The sequence below is a fragment of the Drosophila ficusphila genome, unplaced genomic scaffold (genome assembly GCF_018152265.1).
Source record: "Drosophila ficusphila isolate 14025-0441.05 unplaced genomic scaffold, ASM1815226v1 contig_414, whole genome shotgun sequence".
In the NCBI taxonomy this organism is placed as follows: Eukaryota; Metazoa; Arthropoda; class Insecta; order Diptera; family Drosophilidae; genus Drosophila; species Drosophila ficusphila.
The window spans coordinates 4,085,532-4,102,871 of record NW_025064328.1 but is presented as its reverse complement, the minus strand read 5'-3'; the positions used below and the strand labels follow the sequence as shown (position 1 = coordinate 4,102,871).

Here is a 17,340-nt window from a genome sequence, read left to right as displayed (position 1 = left end):
TGACACAAGCCTGTCTGCAAATACGCAAAGAAGAGCGGGCTTTAACTCGGCCGAAGGGATTACGTTTAATTGACAGCGACAACAAGTGACAGCCGCTGTCGACTGCGTGCGAAAGAGACGGGATTACAGGCAGAGAGGGAGATAGAGAGATAGGGCGAACAGTTAGAGCGGAGAAGCTGAATTATGCCCAAATTCAAATTTAAGTGTTTAAGTTTGGGTTCAGCCATAAAGCATTATATTATTGAGGTAAATTTTAAAATTATTTAATGGTCTTGTTTTCATTAATTGATTACTGAAAAACATAGCTAACTACTAACCAATATTGAGTTTTAGCATACTAATTTAAATATTTAGTATTTTGAAATATTTGGTTTTTATATGATTACAAAGTAGGGGTTTTTAAACCGGAAGATCCGTAAGCTTGTGCTAATCCTCGTTAACCACACTCTCCTGCTGCATCAGCTTCCTGGTTTTTCCTGCTAAAGCCTTCAAATAATATTCGACAGCATAAATTTAAATCGAGCCACTGGTCGAGTACCCAAAAGTCAGCATGAGCCCACAAATGCGAGTTAAACGATTGCCATAAATCCCCAGCTGAACGAGCTGGTTACGAGGAGTCCTGCAGTTGCGCTTAATCACAGGTAACACAACACGCTGCCGTTTAAATGCAAATGACGCGACTCTGCGCGGCGGTAATAAACGTGGCCAAAAGGCATTTCGCTCCTTATATGCGGAAAATGTGAGTGGAAACGCGAATAAACAGAAAGAACGTTGGTAACCAAGGCATTACAGAGGAAAAAATAATATAATTAGCTCAGTTATTATATTCACAAATCTTGATTTATTTATAGCACATTTATTTCGATTTTAAATATTAAAAGTATTAAAACATTTTTAAGTTATCTTGCATTATAAGAGAAACATCATTTTAAATATGTTAGTATTTTTTTCAGTGCATCTCAGCTCCTGTTACGGCACGCTCAGTGGGCGCTGGGTTGTTGGGGGCGTGGTCGCGACACGTGCAGGACTAAAATGCTGAAGTTATCGGCGGGCAGGCGGGACAATTGAAAATTTAAATGCCGAATGGCAATGACAATAATGAGCACGATGACGAGTGTTCGGAGGATGGCAACAATTATGCTGATGACGTGTGTACCCCACCCACACCCACACCCAACACCCCAAAATACGCCTAATCCGATTGCTTTCTCTTCTCGAAAAGCAAACAAACATTCGCATAACGTTTTTTACGGCTTTGGTTGACTGATAACGAGTGATTAAATGTTTTTTTAAAAGCGTTTTAATGCGATTTAAAGGTAAATGAGCCGTTTCGTTGCCAAGGTTTTAACTCTTTCTGTGTTTTGCTAGGAATATATCCTAATGATCGAAACATTTGTACTTAACCTGAGGGCTTACTTGGAGAAAGAAAGCTAGAAAAACCGCAAAGACTTATAAATTTTCATGGTGACTCAAATGAAGAGAAATTTCTGTCCACCACAGAGTGATAAAGGTAAGAAAACTTGCAAAATATGCTAACAAAATGCAAACGAACTCACATTGATTCCTTTGCAATTGTATTGACATTTCTAATGGTTTCATTTTTAGAAAAGTTTTCCAGTTGTAAATGGGACCATTTATATGCATATGTGTAAATATTTGTATACAATTTGTGGGAAACATATTTTCAGTTCGGAAGGGCTTTAAAGCTTGGTCTGCTTTTTAAAATGCATACAATTGAAAATAATCTGCTTTGGATGCATTCGTTAACTTAAGAACAAGTATTTTTTCCAGATGCAACATCTTCAAATTGAGGCTTTCAAATTTGGCAGTTGCTTAGGAAAATGTCCTATTAATATTTATTTGTATATTAGATTGTGTCTATTTATATAGTTTTTGTCTTTTTTAAAACATCTAGACACTTCGAAACTAACGATATATACCCGTTGCGACCTTGACATGTTTTGCTTTAGTGACTCGCTCACGTCCGAACAGATAAACATTTGTTAAAATGACATAAAATTACACGAATGTCGGCTGACAAGGGGCAATTTAAAACTAATTTTGCGATCATCAAATGCCACCACAGCCAAGGCAGATGAAATAATTGTGAAGATATAAAGATAAGAGGGGACCAGAGCAATGCCAAAATTTCTAGAAACAACACACCGCAACTGGCGAATAAATTGTAACTTAATTTGTTTTAGTGGAAGATAAATATTAACCTTTGAAGGGTACTTCTATGTCGCACATCTAGACACATTTTGTTTGCACTTCATTTAATGCAATCAATCAGAAATTAATCACACTGATGGACAGAATAATAGAGGGCGGCTTAGTAAAAGTAATCGAATTTGCAGGAATTAGTTAATTGATTCTATTGAGGCCCGGCCAGTTGTGTGTCACTCGGAGCGAGTGATTTTGTTTGCCTCTGGCAAACGCATTTGCCAGAGTAAATGCCCCAATGCCGTAACCCAAAACAAACCCAAGCCCAACTACACGAAACCCAAGACGCAGAGTCTGCTGATGTTTAAGGTCACTGCTGGCTGTGATTAAAAACTGCGTGCTGTAAGGTAAACTTGAAACGTAATGTTCGGGTGTGCACTTGGCGGCATCCACGAGATTGCCACTATTGCAACCGCAGAAACAAAGCAAAAAATACAAAAAAACAGCAATGAAGCACCTGTTTCTCGGCAGAGTGCGAAATCAACTTGAGACTTGCCACAATTTCCGCTTCGTTTTATCGGGTAGAGCGTCAGAATTCAGGGGTATTCTTACTGACTGAGATAATTTGGCTCTCAAAAGACTTAATTTGTGAATTTAAGAAGCAAGTTAAAATACAAGAGTAATTTTTACAGCATTTGAATGCCCACCTATAAAAAAACCATTACATTTAATACATATTACTTGGTTCATATCACGAATTTAATAGAAAATGTGTAACTAAATATAATGCTTTCTATTATAATAAATTTTATACGTTTTCTTTTAATTTTATTTTTTTTAATAAATTGTATAATTGTATTTAAACTAATAATTTTTAAATAAATGTTTAAGAAAGTAAAGTAAAAGAGTAACATCCAGTCGAATTGCCAAACAAAAACATTCCTATTTGCTTTTGTTTGTTTTTTTCTCAGACCACAATATTGGGGATAAAGACGAAGATGAACTTGGAGCTCGGGCTGGAGTGCATTCATTTGAGATAACCTTGCTGATTGCGGCCAGAAAAAGCAGATGGAGAGCGAAATGGGGAGCCCACACACCACTGGCCATAATTGAGATGCCAAAATGGATTCACGTGTGAGCCAGAATGTTCCCCAGCCCCAAATAGAATCCGTCTGCGTGAGCAATTCAGTTGCCGGAATCTTTCGTTTACCCAAACATTTCCGGCGAACCTACTTCCGCAATGGAATCACGTAGGCGTCCGAGACCAATTATTGTCCTCGTCCCAGAAATTTGGTATGCAGGGGATCTGGGTGCGAGTTAAAATCAAATTTGATTTCCAGACTGCCGGATCGTCCGGAATCATTAGCGATTGGTTTTTGTCCAGATGCTTTTGGTTTCGGGTGCGATTCGTCACGCACCGGTGCACATCGAGTGCCAGTGGCCAGCAATTAAAACTGCGGTTCAATAAATATCAATAAATTTCGCCAGCAATTTCCCTAGTTCGCGCATAAATAACAATAGTTCGGTGCGTGCGTTTGGCAGTTGAGTGGAGTTTCTAGACCAGCGAACAGGTCAAATACCGATCGAGTTGACCAGCAATCAAATCAGGTGTGAACCAATTGCAAACAAGGTAAGGTACACGAGTGTATTCACACCCAGATCGGGCTAGACCACGCGGCGTATGAGTGATGCCGGTGACTCATCCGCCCCGTAGGCCAGGTGAAAGTTTTAGTTTTGCATTTGCATTCGCTTTAGCCACAATTGCAGTCTGCGTTTCGCGCTGCATGGCGAATTGATTGCCGCATATGCGGAAAAGAAAGTTCACAACCGGCTGCCAAACTCAAACAACCGGCAATAAATACACCGGCAAAAGACAAACCCACCGTCGGTAATCGCCATCGTACATAATACTGAAGTATTTGCAAAGCAGGGGCAGCTCTAGGCATCCAAACAGCAAACGGCAAACGGCAACTAATCAGTTAGCCACTCAGTCGAGCCTGACTGTTGCCTTTTCGCACCACTCGACAAAGGCAAACAGCAGTGTATTGAGACAAAACCAGCTGAATGATTGAGTTGATTGCCAGATACCCTCGGAGTTAACTGACCCGTCGAGTCTCTTCAAAATTAACTTTTAAAAAGTTTGCCAATCAAGCTAAGGGTTTTCCAAACTTCTGTGTTACTTGTGTTTTACAATGCGTACATAGCACTTTACTGCCTGATTTTGCATATGATTAATATTTTTTTGTATTTTGTAAACATTGGTTTTAATTAAAGGGGCTCTGAGATTTATAAGGGAAACCACATTCATTTAAAAAGAGTATTAAACAGACTAGTGATTCATCAGGGGTATAGTGAACTTTTCAGGTATAAATTACCTCATAAATAACAGAGCTGTCGGGTTTATAGATAAATCTATATTTTAGTTGAGAGCCTATTCAAACAAAATACGTTTTTTAAAGATTTTTCAGAATATTATAAAAGATACCCCACTATTTTTTCTCTGTGTATCCACACCTTGCGAAAGGGTTTCAGCTGCGCACGCGCAGCGCGCACGAAGAACAGCTGAGCTACGTGCTCGGCGGCTTAACTACCCGCTGACCACCTGTCCCCCTCCCCGCCCCCTTTCCCCCCACCCCATTCAACCGCCATTCCTCCACCCTTCCGAGAGCCCAGAGCAAACACGTTAGGCGCCAACGAAGCTGAGAAACTCGCCTGGCAACCCGCTCGCAGCTCAACCCGCTCCGCTCGCCAAAATCTAAAGAAGAAAAAGAAAAAAAAACGAGAAAAAAACAGAAAACAGAAAAAGTAAGAAAATAAAAAACAACGCCGACGAAAAGAAAACAAAACGTGCGACGCTTCGTTGCCGGCTTGAGTTGGCCAGAGCGTCAGAGCCAGGCTTGTAGCTATCGGCCAGCGGCTTGAGGTTTGGGGCTTGTTGTGTGGGGGGACTGGGGCTTGGGGCTTGGGGCTCGAGTGGCGGTAAGAGACTCTTAAGTGCTCAGCTCAGTTCAGTTGCGAATTTCATACAACACGAGACGGTTGCCTCCGAGCGGCGTTCTACTCTCGACTAGCCGATTCCAACGAAACTCCACTTCGATTCCGCAACAGAATTTGGCTAAAAAAAAAAATAAAAAAATAAATACAGTACCGAAAAAAGGAAGTTTCGCGATCAGGCGGAAATTAGTCAAGCAAATAATTGTTCAAGTGTGAGTGCTCGCGAGTGGAAAGTGGCTTGAATTCCTCTAATTGGGAGTGTATCAAAATAAGTGGCCAACATGATTGAGAGGCGCAGTCAACTGGATAAGGTAATGCCACCCAAGACATAAAAACGTTATTGTCTCAGTTCAAAAACAAAAAGTTCTATAAAAATTACTTAAGCTAAGCGTGAACTTTTTACTTTTTGTATGCTTAACCTTTTTGTGTGCGAAATTCAGTAATTGCCTTTCAAAGTTTCACAATTCGCAGATTCCATCAAAACGTGTGAAATTTTTTAATGCGAGTGCAAAAGTTGCAAACTTTAAAGATTCTCATAAACATAATGATGGCAAAATGGGCGACTAGTTCTCACTACAAATACAACTTTAGTTAACTTATTTAAACTACTATTGAGTTTTCTTGAAAATATTTTAGACCAATTTGTACATTTTCTCTTAAACTTGGACAAAACTTCGTTAATTAAGTTTTAAAACTATCCGTGTGAAGCGGCACTTATCGAAAATTCCGTTGTAAAACATTGCAATGGCTAGTCGAAATTCAGCTCCCACTTAACCAACTTAAAATCTATGTAGGTCGAACTAGTTTTATTGGCCATAAAACATGAGGTAACACGAGCAGCCCTTTTGTGTAAGAATCTTTGCTTCGGGGGGAAAATAAAATTATTTTAAGAAGGGTATAAAAACCTTTCAAGATCCGTAAAAGTATTTATGACGCTCTTGCCGTTTGATATATCGTCTTAATGATACAAGACACAGAACATATTTATTTTCCTGATTGCGATCATCGGAGAGGTTTTAGCTGGGGAGGCGAAATCTTTTGCGATTCACATTCTTGCCGGACCTCTCATTCAGGTTTTATTCTGGGTTCAGCAATCTGATTAATCAGCCATGTGCGAGATTTTCTTTTCAGGTTCTAAGCTTCTGGCAGATCGCACGATCTGCGAACCGAGTTCTGAACGCAGTGTTTTTTTTTTCTGTATCTCTGTCTGCTTATCTAAATATTCGCAAAAGTAGAATCTGAATCTGAATCTTTATTCACTAGTGACTCAGTCGCAGCTACGACTCATTTGCATTTGTTTGGCAGTAAAGAACTTTTGCTTTTATTTGGCTGATAGTCTGGTCGATAAAAGAATGTATGAAGCTCTAATTAATTATGTGCGATTCAAATTACGTAAGGCGTTCCGAAGACGAAACGAAAGTAAGCGCTTAATGTCTAATTTATGTACGTTTTCATCGATCGTTTCGGTTACAAAGTATTTTAAGCGCGGAGCGTCACAACCATCTTTAATATTCAGCGGAAACGCGACAGTATTTTTGGCCAACTGATCGACATAAATCTATATTTAGATTTACGTCAGTTAATCTGCGTCACTGCGTATGCCCAGCTGCATTTATATCGCGTTTTAAGTTGGTTCTGAATGAATTCAGATAAGTTTCTTATTCTGGGCCGTGATCCGTGTCACGTAATCTTCGATTAGAAACGATGTATAAATATTCGGGAACCCCAACATCTCTAAGCGGAAGAGTAGATGAAGCTCCATTATTAATGAGTTCCCGAAAACCGTGTGAGCAATTGGCTAATTAGGTGTTTAAAATATACAAATGACCCTAGTTCTCAGCGGGTTGCAAATGATTCAAAAGTATGAAGATACAAACAGAGAAGTGAAAACAACAAGGGTAATTATAAAAATATGAAAAAACTTTGAATGAAACCTTGATTATTGGCACTGATTAATTTGCTTCAGGGAACTTAGTGCAAGAATTATAAAATTCCAATGGAACTCATTTGGAATGGCAGTTAACTAAATACAATGCATTATTTTGTACCTTTGTTTGTGAAAAAAATATATATTGAATTAAAGACAATATTTGTTTATAAAATATTTTAAGTATCAACAAATGTGTGAGCGTGTACACGCTTAATCAGATTATCATGCAAGCTTTAAATTAATTAACGCATTAGCAATAATACACTCAATTAGCACTTTAATAGACTCTTTTCGGTAAATTTAATTAAATCCTAAAAGGATAGGTATTTAAAAACAGCTTGCACTTAAAATTAAAAGCGTATGCTATTCTTTAATTAAAAGTTAAATGAAGAGAACTTTTATTTCTTAAATAATGCAAAATAAAAAGGGTTCCTTTGATAAATCAATTACTTCTTTGCTACTTGCACAAATGCAATTTAAATTCGCCATCTGAGCAAATTAAATAAGCAAACAGTGCCCACTTTTCGCGAGCAATTGGAATAAGGCGAATTAATTAAATTGATTTTATTGGCATCAAGTGTGTGTGGTACTGCTGCGGCTTTATTCGATTGCGATTCCAATGAAAGCGAACGGGTGGGTGCTTTTGGCATTAATTAGCTGCATGATTAACGACGGCACGATGGTTAACTCCCCATCGTTGAACCCGATTTAATTGTAGTTTAACTCTGCCATTGAACCTTGTTCATTTCTCCCAGAGCACTTCGCGTATAATCTCAATTACGGGTTATCTAACAGCAGCCACTCGAAACAATAACAAACTTGGCCCGGTAATTAAATCAAATCCGCCAAGAAGAAGAAAACGTTAGCATAGCAAATAATACATGTGCGAACATAAACAACAACACAATCGAACAACAAACGCTAAAGCCGCTAAACAAATAATCAATGCTGGAAAGCGAAAATATGTAGTTATTGTTATATCTCTAGGAACGTTTATCTGCACGTGTTCGTTTTTCGATATGGGGGCGTACGACGAAGAAGAAGAACAAGTCGAAACGCTAAAAAAATATCAACCGATTCTTTCCGCTAAAGGTCACGTACAAAAACAAAATCAAAGCCCGTCGCCAAAAAAGCAAAAACGCGTTTCAAACAAAAAAAAAAATAAGAAACGTAATGAAATTAAAGCAAAATCCGGCAATCAAGCTTACAAAATGGGTACTGTTTGTTTTTTTTTATGGGCGTGTGTGTAAGTCGGTAACCCCAAGCAAAGTCAAGGCCCTCTCGCTCGCACTCTCTCTCTTTCGCTTACTTTTTCGCTATGCTGATTAGCTTCGTGACCCTGAGCAATGTCAGCCAAAGGCGCACGCAGAGGGGATTTTATTGCAGGAACCTAACTGTACTCAATAAAAACAGCTTCTACAAATAAAAATGTTAACCATTTAGACCCCTTTCTCGGAGCCTCTTAAGCATTAAATTTAACAAAATTATGCCGGGCCCCCAGTTAAGTATTCCTTCCTCCACCACTGACTTTAAAAGTTTACATCCAACTTTAGTTTTCAACACACAAGTGTGACCAGCCATAAAAGAAAGGTGCACAAATCGTTGAACGGCAAATATGATGCTGTTCATTGTTGTCATTGTTTGTTGGTGCTAGAGCCCGTTGTTTGGCCATTCAAATTTTATGCATTGTCAGCGGCCAACAACACAATGGTACAGAAAATTGTTTATGCGGGGGTAAACAGCCGGTTGAACATACAATTCAATTTAACGCTATGCGGCCCGCCCGGCTATTTGGTTTTCTAGTTCAAGTTGAGGGTCAATAGTTGCCATGGCTTGCATTTTAGCCCGGCTTTGGGTGTTTGTTTGCAATTTGTAAAATTGCCGAACAAATATTGATTGGCGAACGAAAAAAGGCAAATCCAAATAGCCGTTTCTTCTTATCAACTATGGCGAAAATCACACAGTTGCTCCCTCCAATCGCCCCACCTTAAATGTTTATATTTAGACAGGGCAAACTATAGAAGGGGAACGAGGTGAGGTGTTCCTAAAGGGCGTAGCCGGTTCAACGTGATTCATCCAGGTTGAATGCATCATCCGTCGGGTTCTCTACAGGCAGAATAATAGGTTAACTTCAAAATTAAAGTTATGGTAGGTCAATCTCGGAATTTAAAAGTATAACAATTTTATTTACTTAAATGTACATCCGTCCTTTGGCACTTTAACGTCCTTTAAGAAAGCGTATTGTACATTTTTAATATCATATCAATTTAATCTTTTTGATTAAATTTTTTTGCTGTGAATATTGTTATATGTTTTATATGCATAATAATTAACTCATTTTTCAAAAGTTTTAAATTAAGTTTCTGTGTCGTTCAAGATTAAAATGCAGTTGCAATGAACAGAAAAAAAGTGATAAAATTTATGCAAGTGCATCGACTTAACTCAGTTTTCCAACGTGGTGGGAAGGCTAAAGCCACAAAAGAGAATTGCAAAATGGAGGGCGGGATGGGAAATAAATTAAACGAGGTTGGAAGTGACAACTACACGTGACTTGCTGTGCGGCAGATCAGTAATTAATGCATAAATAGACTAAGCAAACAATTATACGGATGACTGATTTACAGTCATTCCACAGGGTAAAGGTTCTCCTGCCCTTTGATCGAGAATATTAATTGGCCAATTGAAATCATCAGTTGGTAAGTGATTTGTCTGCCGTCAAATCAATTTGTGTTGGGGTAGATCAAGTTATTAACCAAAACAGGTTTGATCTAACCAATTAAAATCGCGTAAGACGTAAATATTTTGCAAAAAAGTCATAAAGATAAATAGGCCTGTTATTCCATTTCCTAGTAGGTTTAATCAGGTATGATTGATTTCACAGAAATAAATGTTAAATGTTATTGATGAGCCAAACTTTTAACTGATAATTAACCAGAGGACCGAAGTCATGTGTATTAATGTAGATTTATGTAAATGAGCCACAAAAGATATAAATAGATTTTTTTTTTTTGAATTTACTGAACTTGTTTTATGGCTGATTCTACTTTTAGCCAAATCGTTGTCGTGAATTTAAATTTGCATACACTTTTCAAGGGTATTTGGTTGGCTAGACGTAAAATAATAAAGTAAAACAGGAACAAACTTTAATGCCTTAAAATTAAAATGCCAATAAAAATTCTTATAACAAAATTAAGTTTACAGTGTTTGGAAAAAAGCATAAAAACAAATCTCTTGGATTATTTAAAAACTACGAAGGGTATATGAAATTCAACATGACGCAGTTACCTTCGTTTTTTGCTTATTTTAAGATTAGCCAAATTCGGTTTCGTTAATTCAAATATAGCGTATCATTTTCCTTTTCGGCAGCTTTATTTAGGTATTTATTTACGTATATTCATTATATCTGGTTCTGGTGGGTTCAAGGCGGTTCCGGTCGACTCCAGATGCAGTTTCGTTTTTCAGTCAACTTATCATCTGATTAAAGCCATATAAGTTAATGGCTGAAATCGTAGAAGAACGAAACCTGGTCTGGAATCGAAACTCGGTCAGACAGATAAGGTGAGCCACTTGCGGTACTGCTACTTAGTGTTCCACTGACTTAAAAGACCCGATGAGTTTACTGATCCTCTGACTTTTAAGATCCAATGGGCTTAGTGAAATCCATTTAGCAGCTAAGCGATGGAGCAGGTTCACTGAACTGCAGTCACCTACGATTGGCATTGGGAGCAAGCGAGAGACACTCTTTGTGGGTGCAAAGAGTTCGGAGAATATGTGGGTCAGGCCGGCAATTACACTGAAAGTAGGCGGTCCACTTTTCTTAAAACCCGTTTACAGTTACCAGCGACAGATGATAAAAAGCTGAAGAAACGGAAAGAAGCAGAGAAATTTGCGGAGCTTGTTCGCTCACTTTTTCTCTTATTAGCGAAATTTCAGATTGCAAGATTGACTGTAAAGTAACAGTGCTGCACTCTCTTCTAGGTAAATGTTAACATGAATGAATGCTGACAAAAAAGCAGAAAGTAGGTCTTAAACTTTAATTATGAAGACAAAAAAGACAATTTTCCTTTAAATACAACCATTACAAACAAAAAACTGAACCACTGTACTGCCAAAAAGAAAATGATTTTACTCTCTTTTTTACTCTTTAGAACCAGCTATCTTTTACACAGCCATTTTCACTCTTACTGTAACAACGCTGCAACAAGCACGATCTCTGTTACTCTCTTACATTAACAGCAGCTACTCTCATTACAGTGAGAAAGCAATGAGAGAAAGTAAAGCGCTATGTCGGTGCTCGCTGTCTATCTCTCTCACTTTCATTGCACTCTCTTTCCCGCTTACTCACCCAACCGAGTGCAAACTTTTACATTGAGATGCAAAGAGAGGAGATGCGCTGCAAGATCCGCTGCTGTTGCTCTCTTCTTGTAACGGAAGAACGCAGGCTATAAAAGCAGCGCATGCGCCCCGTGTTTTCCTCAATCGCGCACCTGCACTCGAAAAGAACACGTCGGGTGATAAGTTCTTCCAAATTAAGAAAAACCGACTTAAAGTCACTGCAAATATGACGACGCGAACCACAACAACGCAGCGCAGCCTCTACATCACAAACGAGGTGAGTTCCTGCTTCGCCAAAAATAAGTCAAACATCAGCGCTCAAACGGAAAGCGCCGGCATGAAATAATTTATGAAATCGTCCGCCGCGGGCACTTTTAATTCTGATTACGATTCTACTTGTGATTGTGGCTCTGATTCTGATTCTGACGAGAGCCACTCAGAAACTGGCTGCTAATTAGTGCTGCCTCATTAAAGGCAAAACCAAACAAACGAAACTGTTGCTTGGACACTCGAGACCACTCTTACGAAAAGCCAGAAGTCCAGAAACCAAAAAGCAGTGCAAAAACTCGGGTAAACAAATCTGAATGGCAGCGGCTGCCCTGCTGCCTTATAATTGTGAAACAAAAGCCCCATTTACGCCAGGTCAGAGTTTCCGTCCAGAACAAAATATCCAAATTATAATCAATGCAAACAATTAGTACGGGAACAGCTTTTGGGGGAAAACTCGTTCCAAAACACTTTTGCTTTTGCTTTTGCTTTTGCCTCTACTGGCCGATAAAGGCTTACATTTCCAGAACGCTAACACAGTATTGGATTTGAAATGATTAGAATAAATTAGTATTCATTTTCGCGGGCAAACAGCTGCGGGCTCAAAGCTTAAAGAAAGCAACAGTAAAAAGCAAACAAGAAATATTCCGATTTTTGTGTTGCCCGCAGGGCGAAGTAAAAAAGAGACGACGAAAACAGAGGCAGAAATAAAATCAAATGCAAATTATAAAGAAATAATAATAATAATGTGGCTAATTATGAGTGAAATTTCAGGAAATCAAATAAATAGAATGAAGAACAAAAAGAAGAAAAACAACGGTCATTGGCAGTGAAATGAAAAACAGACTTAAAAGCCCTTAAGTGGTGGACAAAAAAAAATTTGAAAACAACAAAAATGAAGAACAAACATTTTGATTCAATAAATTTGAATTATAGCTTAAAAGTCATTTAGCATTATTTTCTCTGTTTTTACATAAACTATTTTTTATCTATAATTGATAGATTATGTGGTACAAGGAAATGCTTTACAATCAGTGTAGCTTTAAACAGTAGTCACTCACTTCTGCGGTTAGCTCATTAGCAAAGTTAAATGAGATTGCGTAACGCCGTCGCCCACTAATATGCAACCGAAACTATAATTAAACTTGTGCGGCGCAAGAAGACGCCAATTGCCACCCTCGCAGACTTGCAACCCATTTTGTTGGCTAAGTAATTAACGTTTATTGGCTGCGGACAAACAAGAAGTTCGTGGACTGCCGCCCGAAGTACACTCTGCTTATTTTCGTAAATTCAATCTTCTTTTCCAGAAAATATATATTCAAACAAACATATGTGGGTCCTGCCATTCGGCCACGCCCCCACCAAATGCGCGCCTCTGTTTGTTCGCCGCGCGTTTAGACTTTTGTTTGTTCGCCCAATATTTGCCCGAAAATTTTGAGTAAGAATAACAAAAAGATTTTTTTGCCCGCCCAAGTCAACAGATTGTTGGTGGCGCACTGAGACGATAGACCCAGAGTTGTGTGTGCATGTGTGCCTATCGATGGCAACAATTACCAGACATCGGGGCGTATGCGTGATATTTCGACGAGCAGTATCACGCATACGCCTTGTATGCAAACGGAAACGGCTTGCACCGCAAATATTTTCGGCCAAGTCGTGTCCACAGACCGTCTGCAGTCCGGTTGACCGTAATTCAACTTGGCCAGCTGCAAACAGATTCAATTTGCATTGCGACATGCAAATGCATTGGCCGGAATAAAATCTCTTTTTCAGGTCAGTCTTCGGACAAATACTTCTTACTCACTCGTTTTGTAACCCTTTTATTAAACGAAATTTGCTAGGTTTTTGTCATGCAAATGGAATCTCACATTCTTTCCCACAATTCACTTAGGATGGGAGTGTATTGGTTGATTGAATGCCTTTCCTTTAAACGGAACAAAGATTCGAGTCCTGCTTTCAACTCTGGCCTGTAATTTAAATTTTTTGCAAATAGTTTTCATATATTTTTAATTGCACACTCGTTACTTAGACTCAAGCTTCGCAATTTGACCAACCATTTCGGTTTAATTTCTGGCATATTCGTTTTGAAATCCTGGTCAACTGTATTTGCATTGTAAATGGCAACAAATATGTGATAATTGTATGGAATATTTTTCGTATTTTCCATACGCTTTTCCCCAGACAACGTAAAATATTCAGAAGGACCATCAATTCCCATTGATATGCGCATGATTATGCTAGCTGAATTTGAAATGGTTTATTCTTCAGCAAAACAAACTTAAATCAAAACACCAGCTCTATTTTTATTTTTCAACTCCAGCGAACAACGAAACCCTTGTTGGAATTTAATATGCTGTCGGCGCTTTTAAAAATTTTCAAGTACAGCGTTAACAGAATCTTTTTTGGCCAACTAGGGTCAGGGCTGAGATTTGTTTAACCATTCGTTTAATTAAGTGGCAGCGTGCGGTTGCATTTGTGTCAGGGCTGCCACAGAATCTCCGGCGACTTGCGGCGCTCAAAAATGTTCGTTTTAATGCTTTTCGAGTAACAATTAGACAACAGCAATTGCTGGGTTAACTGCTGTCCCCTCCGAGACTTCGTCTCCCCTGCCATTCTGTTGGCCAAAGTCATGGAGTGTCATGGCCCGCTGGACTTGGTTTGACCTGCTCTGCACTTGCCTTTTATGTTACCATTTTTGATTGCTGTTTCGACGCAGCCAGACAGCACAATAAACACAGATAGACAGACAGTGGGTCCATCAATGACTTGGATTTATTTTCGTAACTAAATGCGGGCTCACAGTCCGCTGGATTTGAACCTTTCGCCTTGGACGGCTTTCGAAATACTTGGGGCGGGAAAATTCACTCACTGCCAAGTGGAAAAACTCGATGCATCCAGCTGAAAACTGGTTGGCTGGCCTTGGTCTAATCCACATTTCAGAACCTCCAGCCAGCCAGTCAGCCAGGCAGTTCAGCCAGCTCAGCAACAGGCAGCAGATTCTGTCTCGCGCCAAGCGTTTCCAAACTTGATACTCGATTGTTTGGCCAACACTCTTAGCCATGGCTGTTGGCCAGAACGAAAATCTCCAAGCAGCAATGCAGCCTGCAACTTGACTTTGCAATCATACTGTTTTGAACCGCAGCACGCCAAACAAGTGCCGTTCAAGTGCGGATTGCCAAGATCAATGTGTCGACAGCATGAGCTTCAACAATGATGTACGACTGCAGTCCATTTTATACTTCATGCAATTCCTCTAATGATTCTCTTCTATATATCTTGTCTTTCAGATCATCATCACCGCCATGGATCGCTTCGTTTGGTTCGTCCTCCTGGTGGTCATGTCCCATCTGGTCACCGAGTTCACCCGCGTCACCGGATACGCGAGAGGCCAGCGCCACGAGCTGGTGCTGCTGAACGAGGTGAGTAGCGAAACCTGCTCGCAGCTCGTTAAAATATCAACTGACTGCCTAACTGACTAGCTGACACGCAGAAAAAATATCAAAAAAAATAAAGATTCCAGGAACTATGTAGTTTTCCATTTAAAAAAGACTTAGATTGGGGGATTTTTCGAGGCAAAATAATTAAAACTTTGTAGTCCTGACGTCAATAATGTGTTTACTGAAATAATAAAATAAATTTAATTATAATCTCTATACAGTTTTCAGCATTTTCATAAATATTTAAATAATTAAAAATGTTTTCTTTATGAATCAGAATTTATTCAATATTTTTTCTGCGTGCAACTGTAACTGATATTACTTAGCTGACTCTCAATTATCTGTTTACGTAATTTTGACAAGTTATTAAAATTTTGCTGACCTTTTCAGACCCTGCTGGCCCCGATGCCCGTCCAGAACATGGTGCTCTACCCCAGCCAAGAGTACGGTCAGTACCAGCAGCACTCCTCCTCCCCCTCCTCATCCTCCAGCGTCGGTGGATCGATGAGCAGCCTGCAACAAAACGCGGCCATGTGGCTGAGCAGCTTGGCGGCGGGAGTGAGTCCGGGAAACGGAGCAACTGCAGCGGGTTCAGCGGTTCCCGGGAGCAATGCGGCCATCTTGTCCCTGGGCGATAGCCAACCGGCTCACACGGCCGAGAACACTTACCCGGTGTTCAGTTTGCGTCCCCTGATCGACAGCATTTTCGAGGTGAGTTCACGCAGTTTGAGTTTTCCCTGCAGTGAAATCCATGATTTAACAATTTCCATTCGAATTTTCCGCAGATTCCGATTTCGACGCTGCGAGCTGTCAACAATTTGGTGGGTCGACTGACCGGAGGCTATCGCCAGGCTCCGACGGAAGTGTCGCAAAAATCCGTGGCAGCAGGAACGGCGCTGCCTTCCGGCAGACAAGTCCAAAATCCTACCTTAAATGCCCATCCGAGTCCACATCAAATGCGCGAGGAGATGGCGTAATTTAAGGATCCTTAGTCCCACTTTAGTCAGTACTTTTGCGTGAATGTTGTAATTTCTGTCAGTGTTGATTTCGAGTGTGTTTTTCGTGTGCATTTTTACCTTTGTGATATACGTGACCTTGTCGTAAGCTTAGCTTAAGGATATTTATGTCCACCCACAAAAAAGTCCCCAAAAAATAATATTAAACAATAAATGTAATTCCTACAAAGAAAATATTATACATACTTTGTTTTTAAAAGCAATGATCATAAAATAATCGTTTCATTAACTTAAAAACTCAGTCAATAGCAATCAATGGGATTAATATAATTCAACGTTTATTAACAAATAAAGCTATCAGCTTTTTTAAGCAAAATGTTTTTGTGTACATTATACAAATATGACTGAAGTAACTCGTAAATATTTATTTAAACGTTTTCCCTGATGAAGCTGTAAACATTTTTTCACTGGTTGGTCTTGATTTTTTTCTAGAATGTTATGCCGTTTTTACTCAAATGTTATTTTCAAATAAAAAAAGCTTACAGCCGCAAAGAACGCAATTAAATTATGTGCTGCCTATTTTTTATTGGATTAAACAAGAAAAAAGTGCTGCATACTTTTAGAGCTTCCCAACAAATGGTTATTCTTTTTATTTGAGTTTATAAATACGTCAGTAAAAGCAATCGCTTAATTCATTGATGGCTGTGCAATGGAACAGAATTAAAAATATTTTTATGTATATTTGGGGATTCGTACAAATGTTATTTACCATTGACGAGTCAATAAACGCATATCAGGGAATTGACAAAAAGCGCTTCCTCATTGATTGACAATCATAAAAAAAAGGTTATCAAAAGAGCACTGGAACTTCCTGGGTCTCAAAGCTGTAAACAATGCTTTTCCCAAATAAATCCTAAAGTAAACTAATTGATTAAAACCTAATGAGATTTCCATTTAGCGGGACACAAGTTCTCGCGTAATTAATGCGGAAGAAAAGAGATAATGAAAAGGGAACATCAAGTGATTTTCCCAACGAGAAAATCTATCTACTATTTCCCAAGGTAATCATGCGTGTTGTTAGGGACCAGAGCAAACCCAATCGGCAATGAATCGAATTTAATTATATTTTCTTTTTGGACCCTTTTCGATGGCATTTGATTTCGGCCATCGCATTCTAAATTATCCAGCACGTGCGCTTCGGACTTGGCCAAAAAAAAAAAAAAAAAAGAGAGCCAAAGGCAAAAGGCACATTAACGCA

General features: G+C 39.2%; 1 protein-coding gene across 4 annotated transcripts; it reads left to right on the top strand.

Moving 5' to 3' along the window:
* The first annotated feature begins 3,733 nt into the window (after positions 1–3,733).
* LOC108087611 lies at positions 3,734–16,326 on the top strand. 4 transcript variants are annotated; one of them, XM_017185054.2, is made up of 4 exons: positions 3,734–3,793; positions 14,977–15,108; positions 15,517–15,837; positions 15,912–16,326. In XM_017185054.2, exons 2-4 carry the CDS (start codon positions 14,992–14,994, stop codon positions 16,101–16,103), a joined length of 630 nt encoding a protein of 209 aa, XP_017040543.1. In that variant the 5' UTR covers positions 3,734–3,793; positions 14,977–14,991; the 3' UTR covers positions 16,104–16,326. The 4 variants fall into 4 exon arrangements, with proteins under 4 accessions (XP_017040543.1, XP_017040541.1, XP_017040539.1 ...); XM_017185052.2 differs by lacking the exon at positions 3,734–3,793 and adding an exon at positions 5,201–5,468; XM_017185050.2 differs by lacking the exon at positions 3,734–3,793 and adding an exon at positions 11,576–11,699 and having other exon boundaries at positions 15,912–16,325.
* Positions 16,327–17,340: the final 1,014 nt, after the last annotated feature.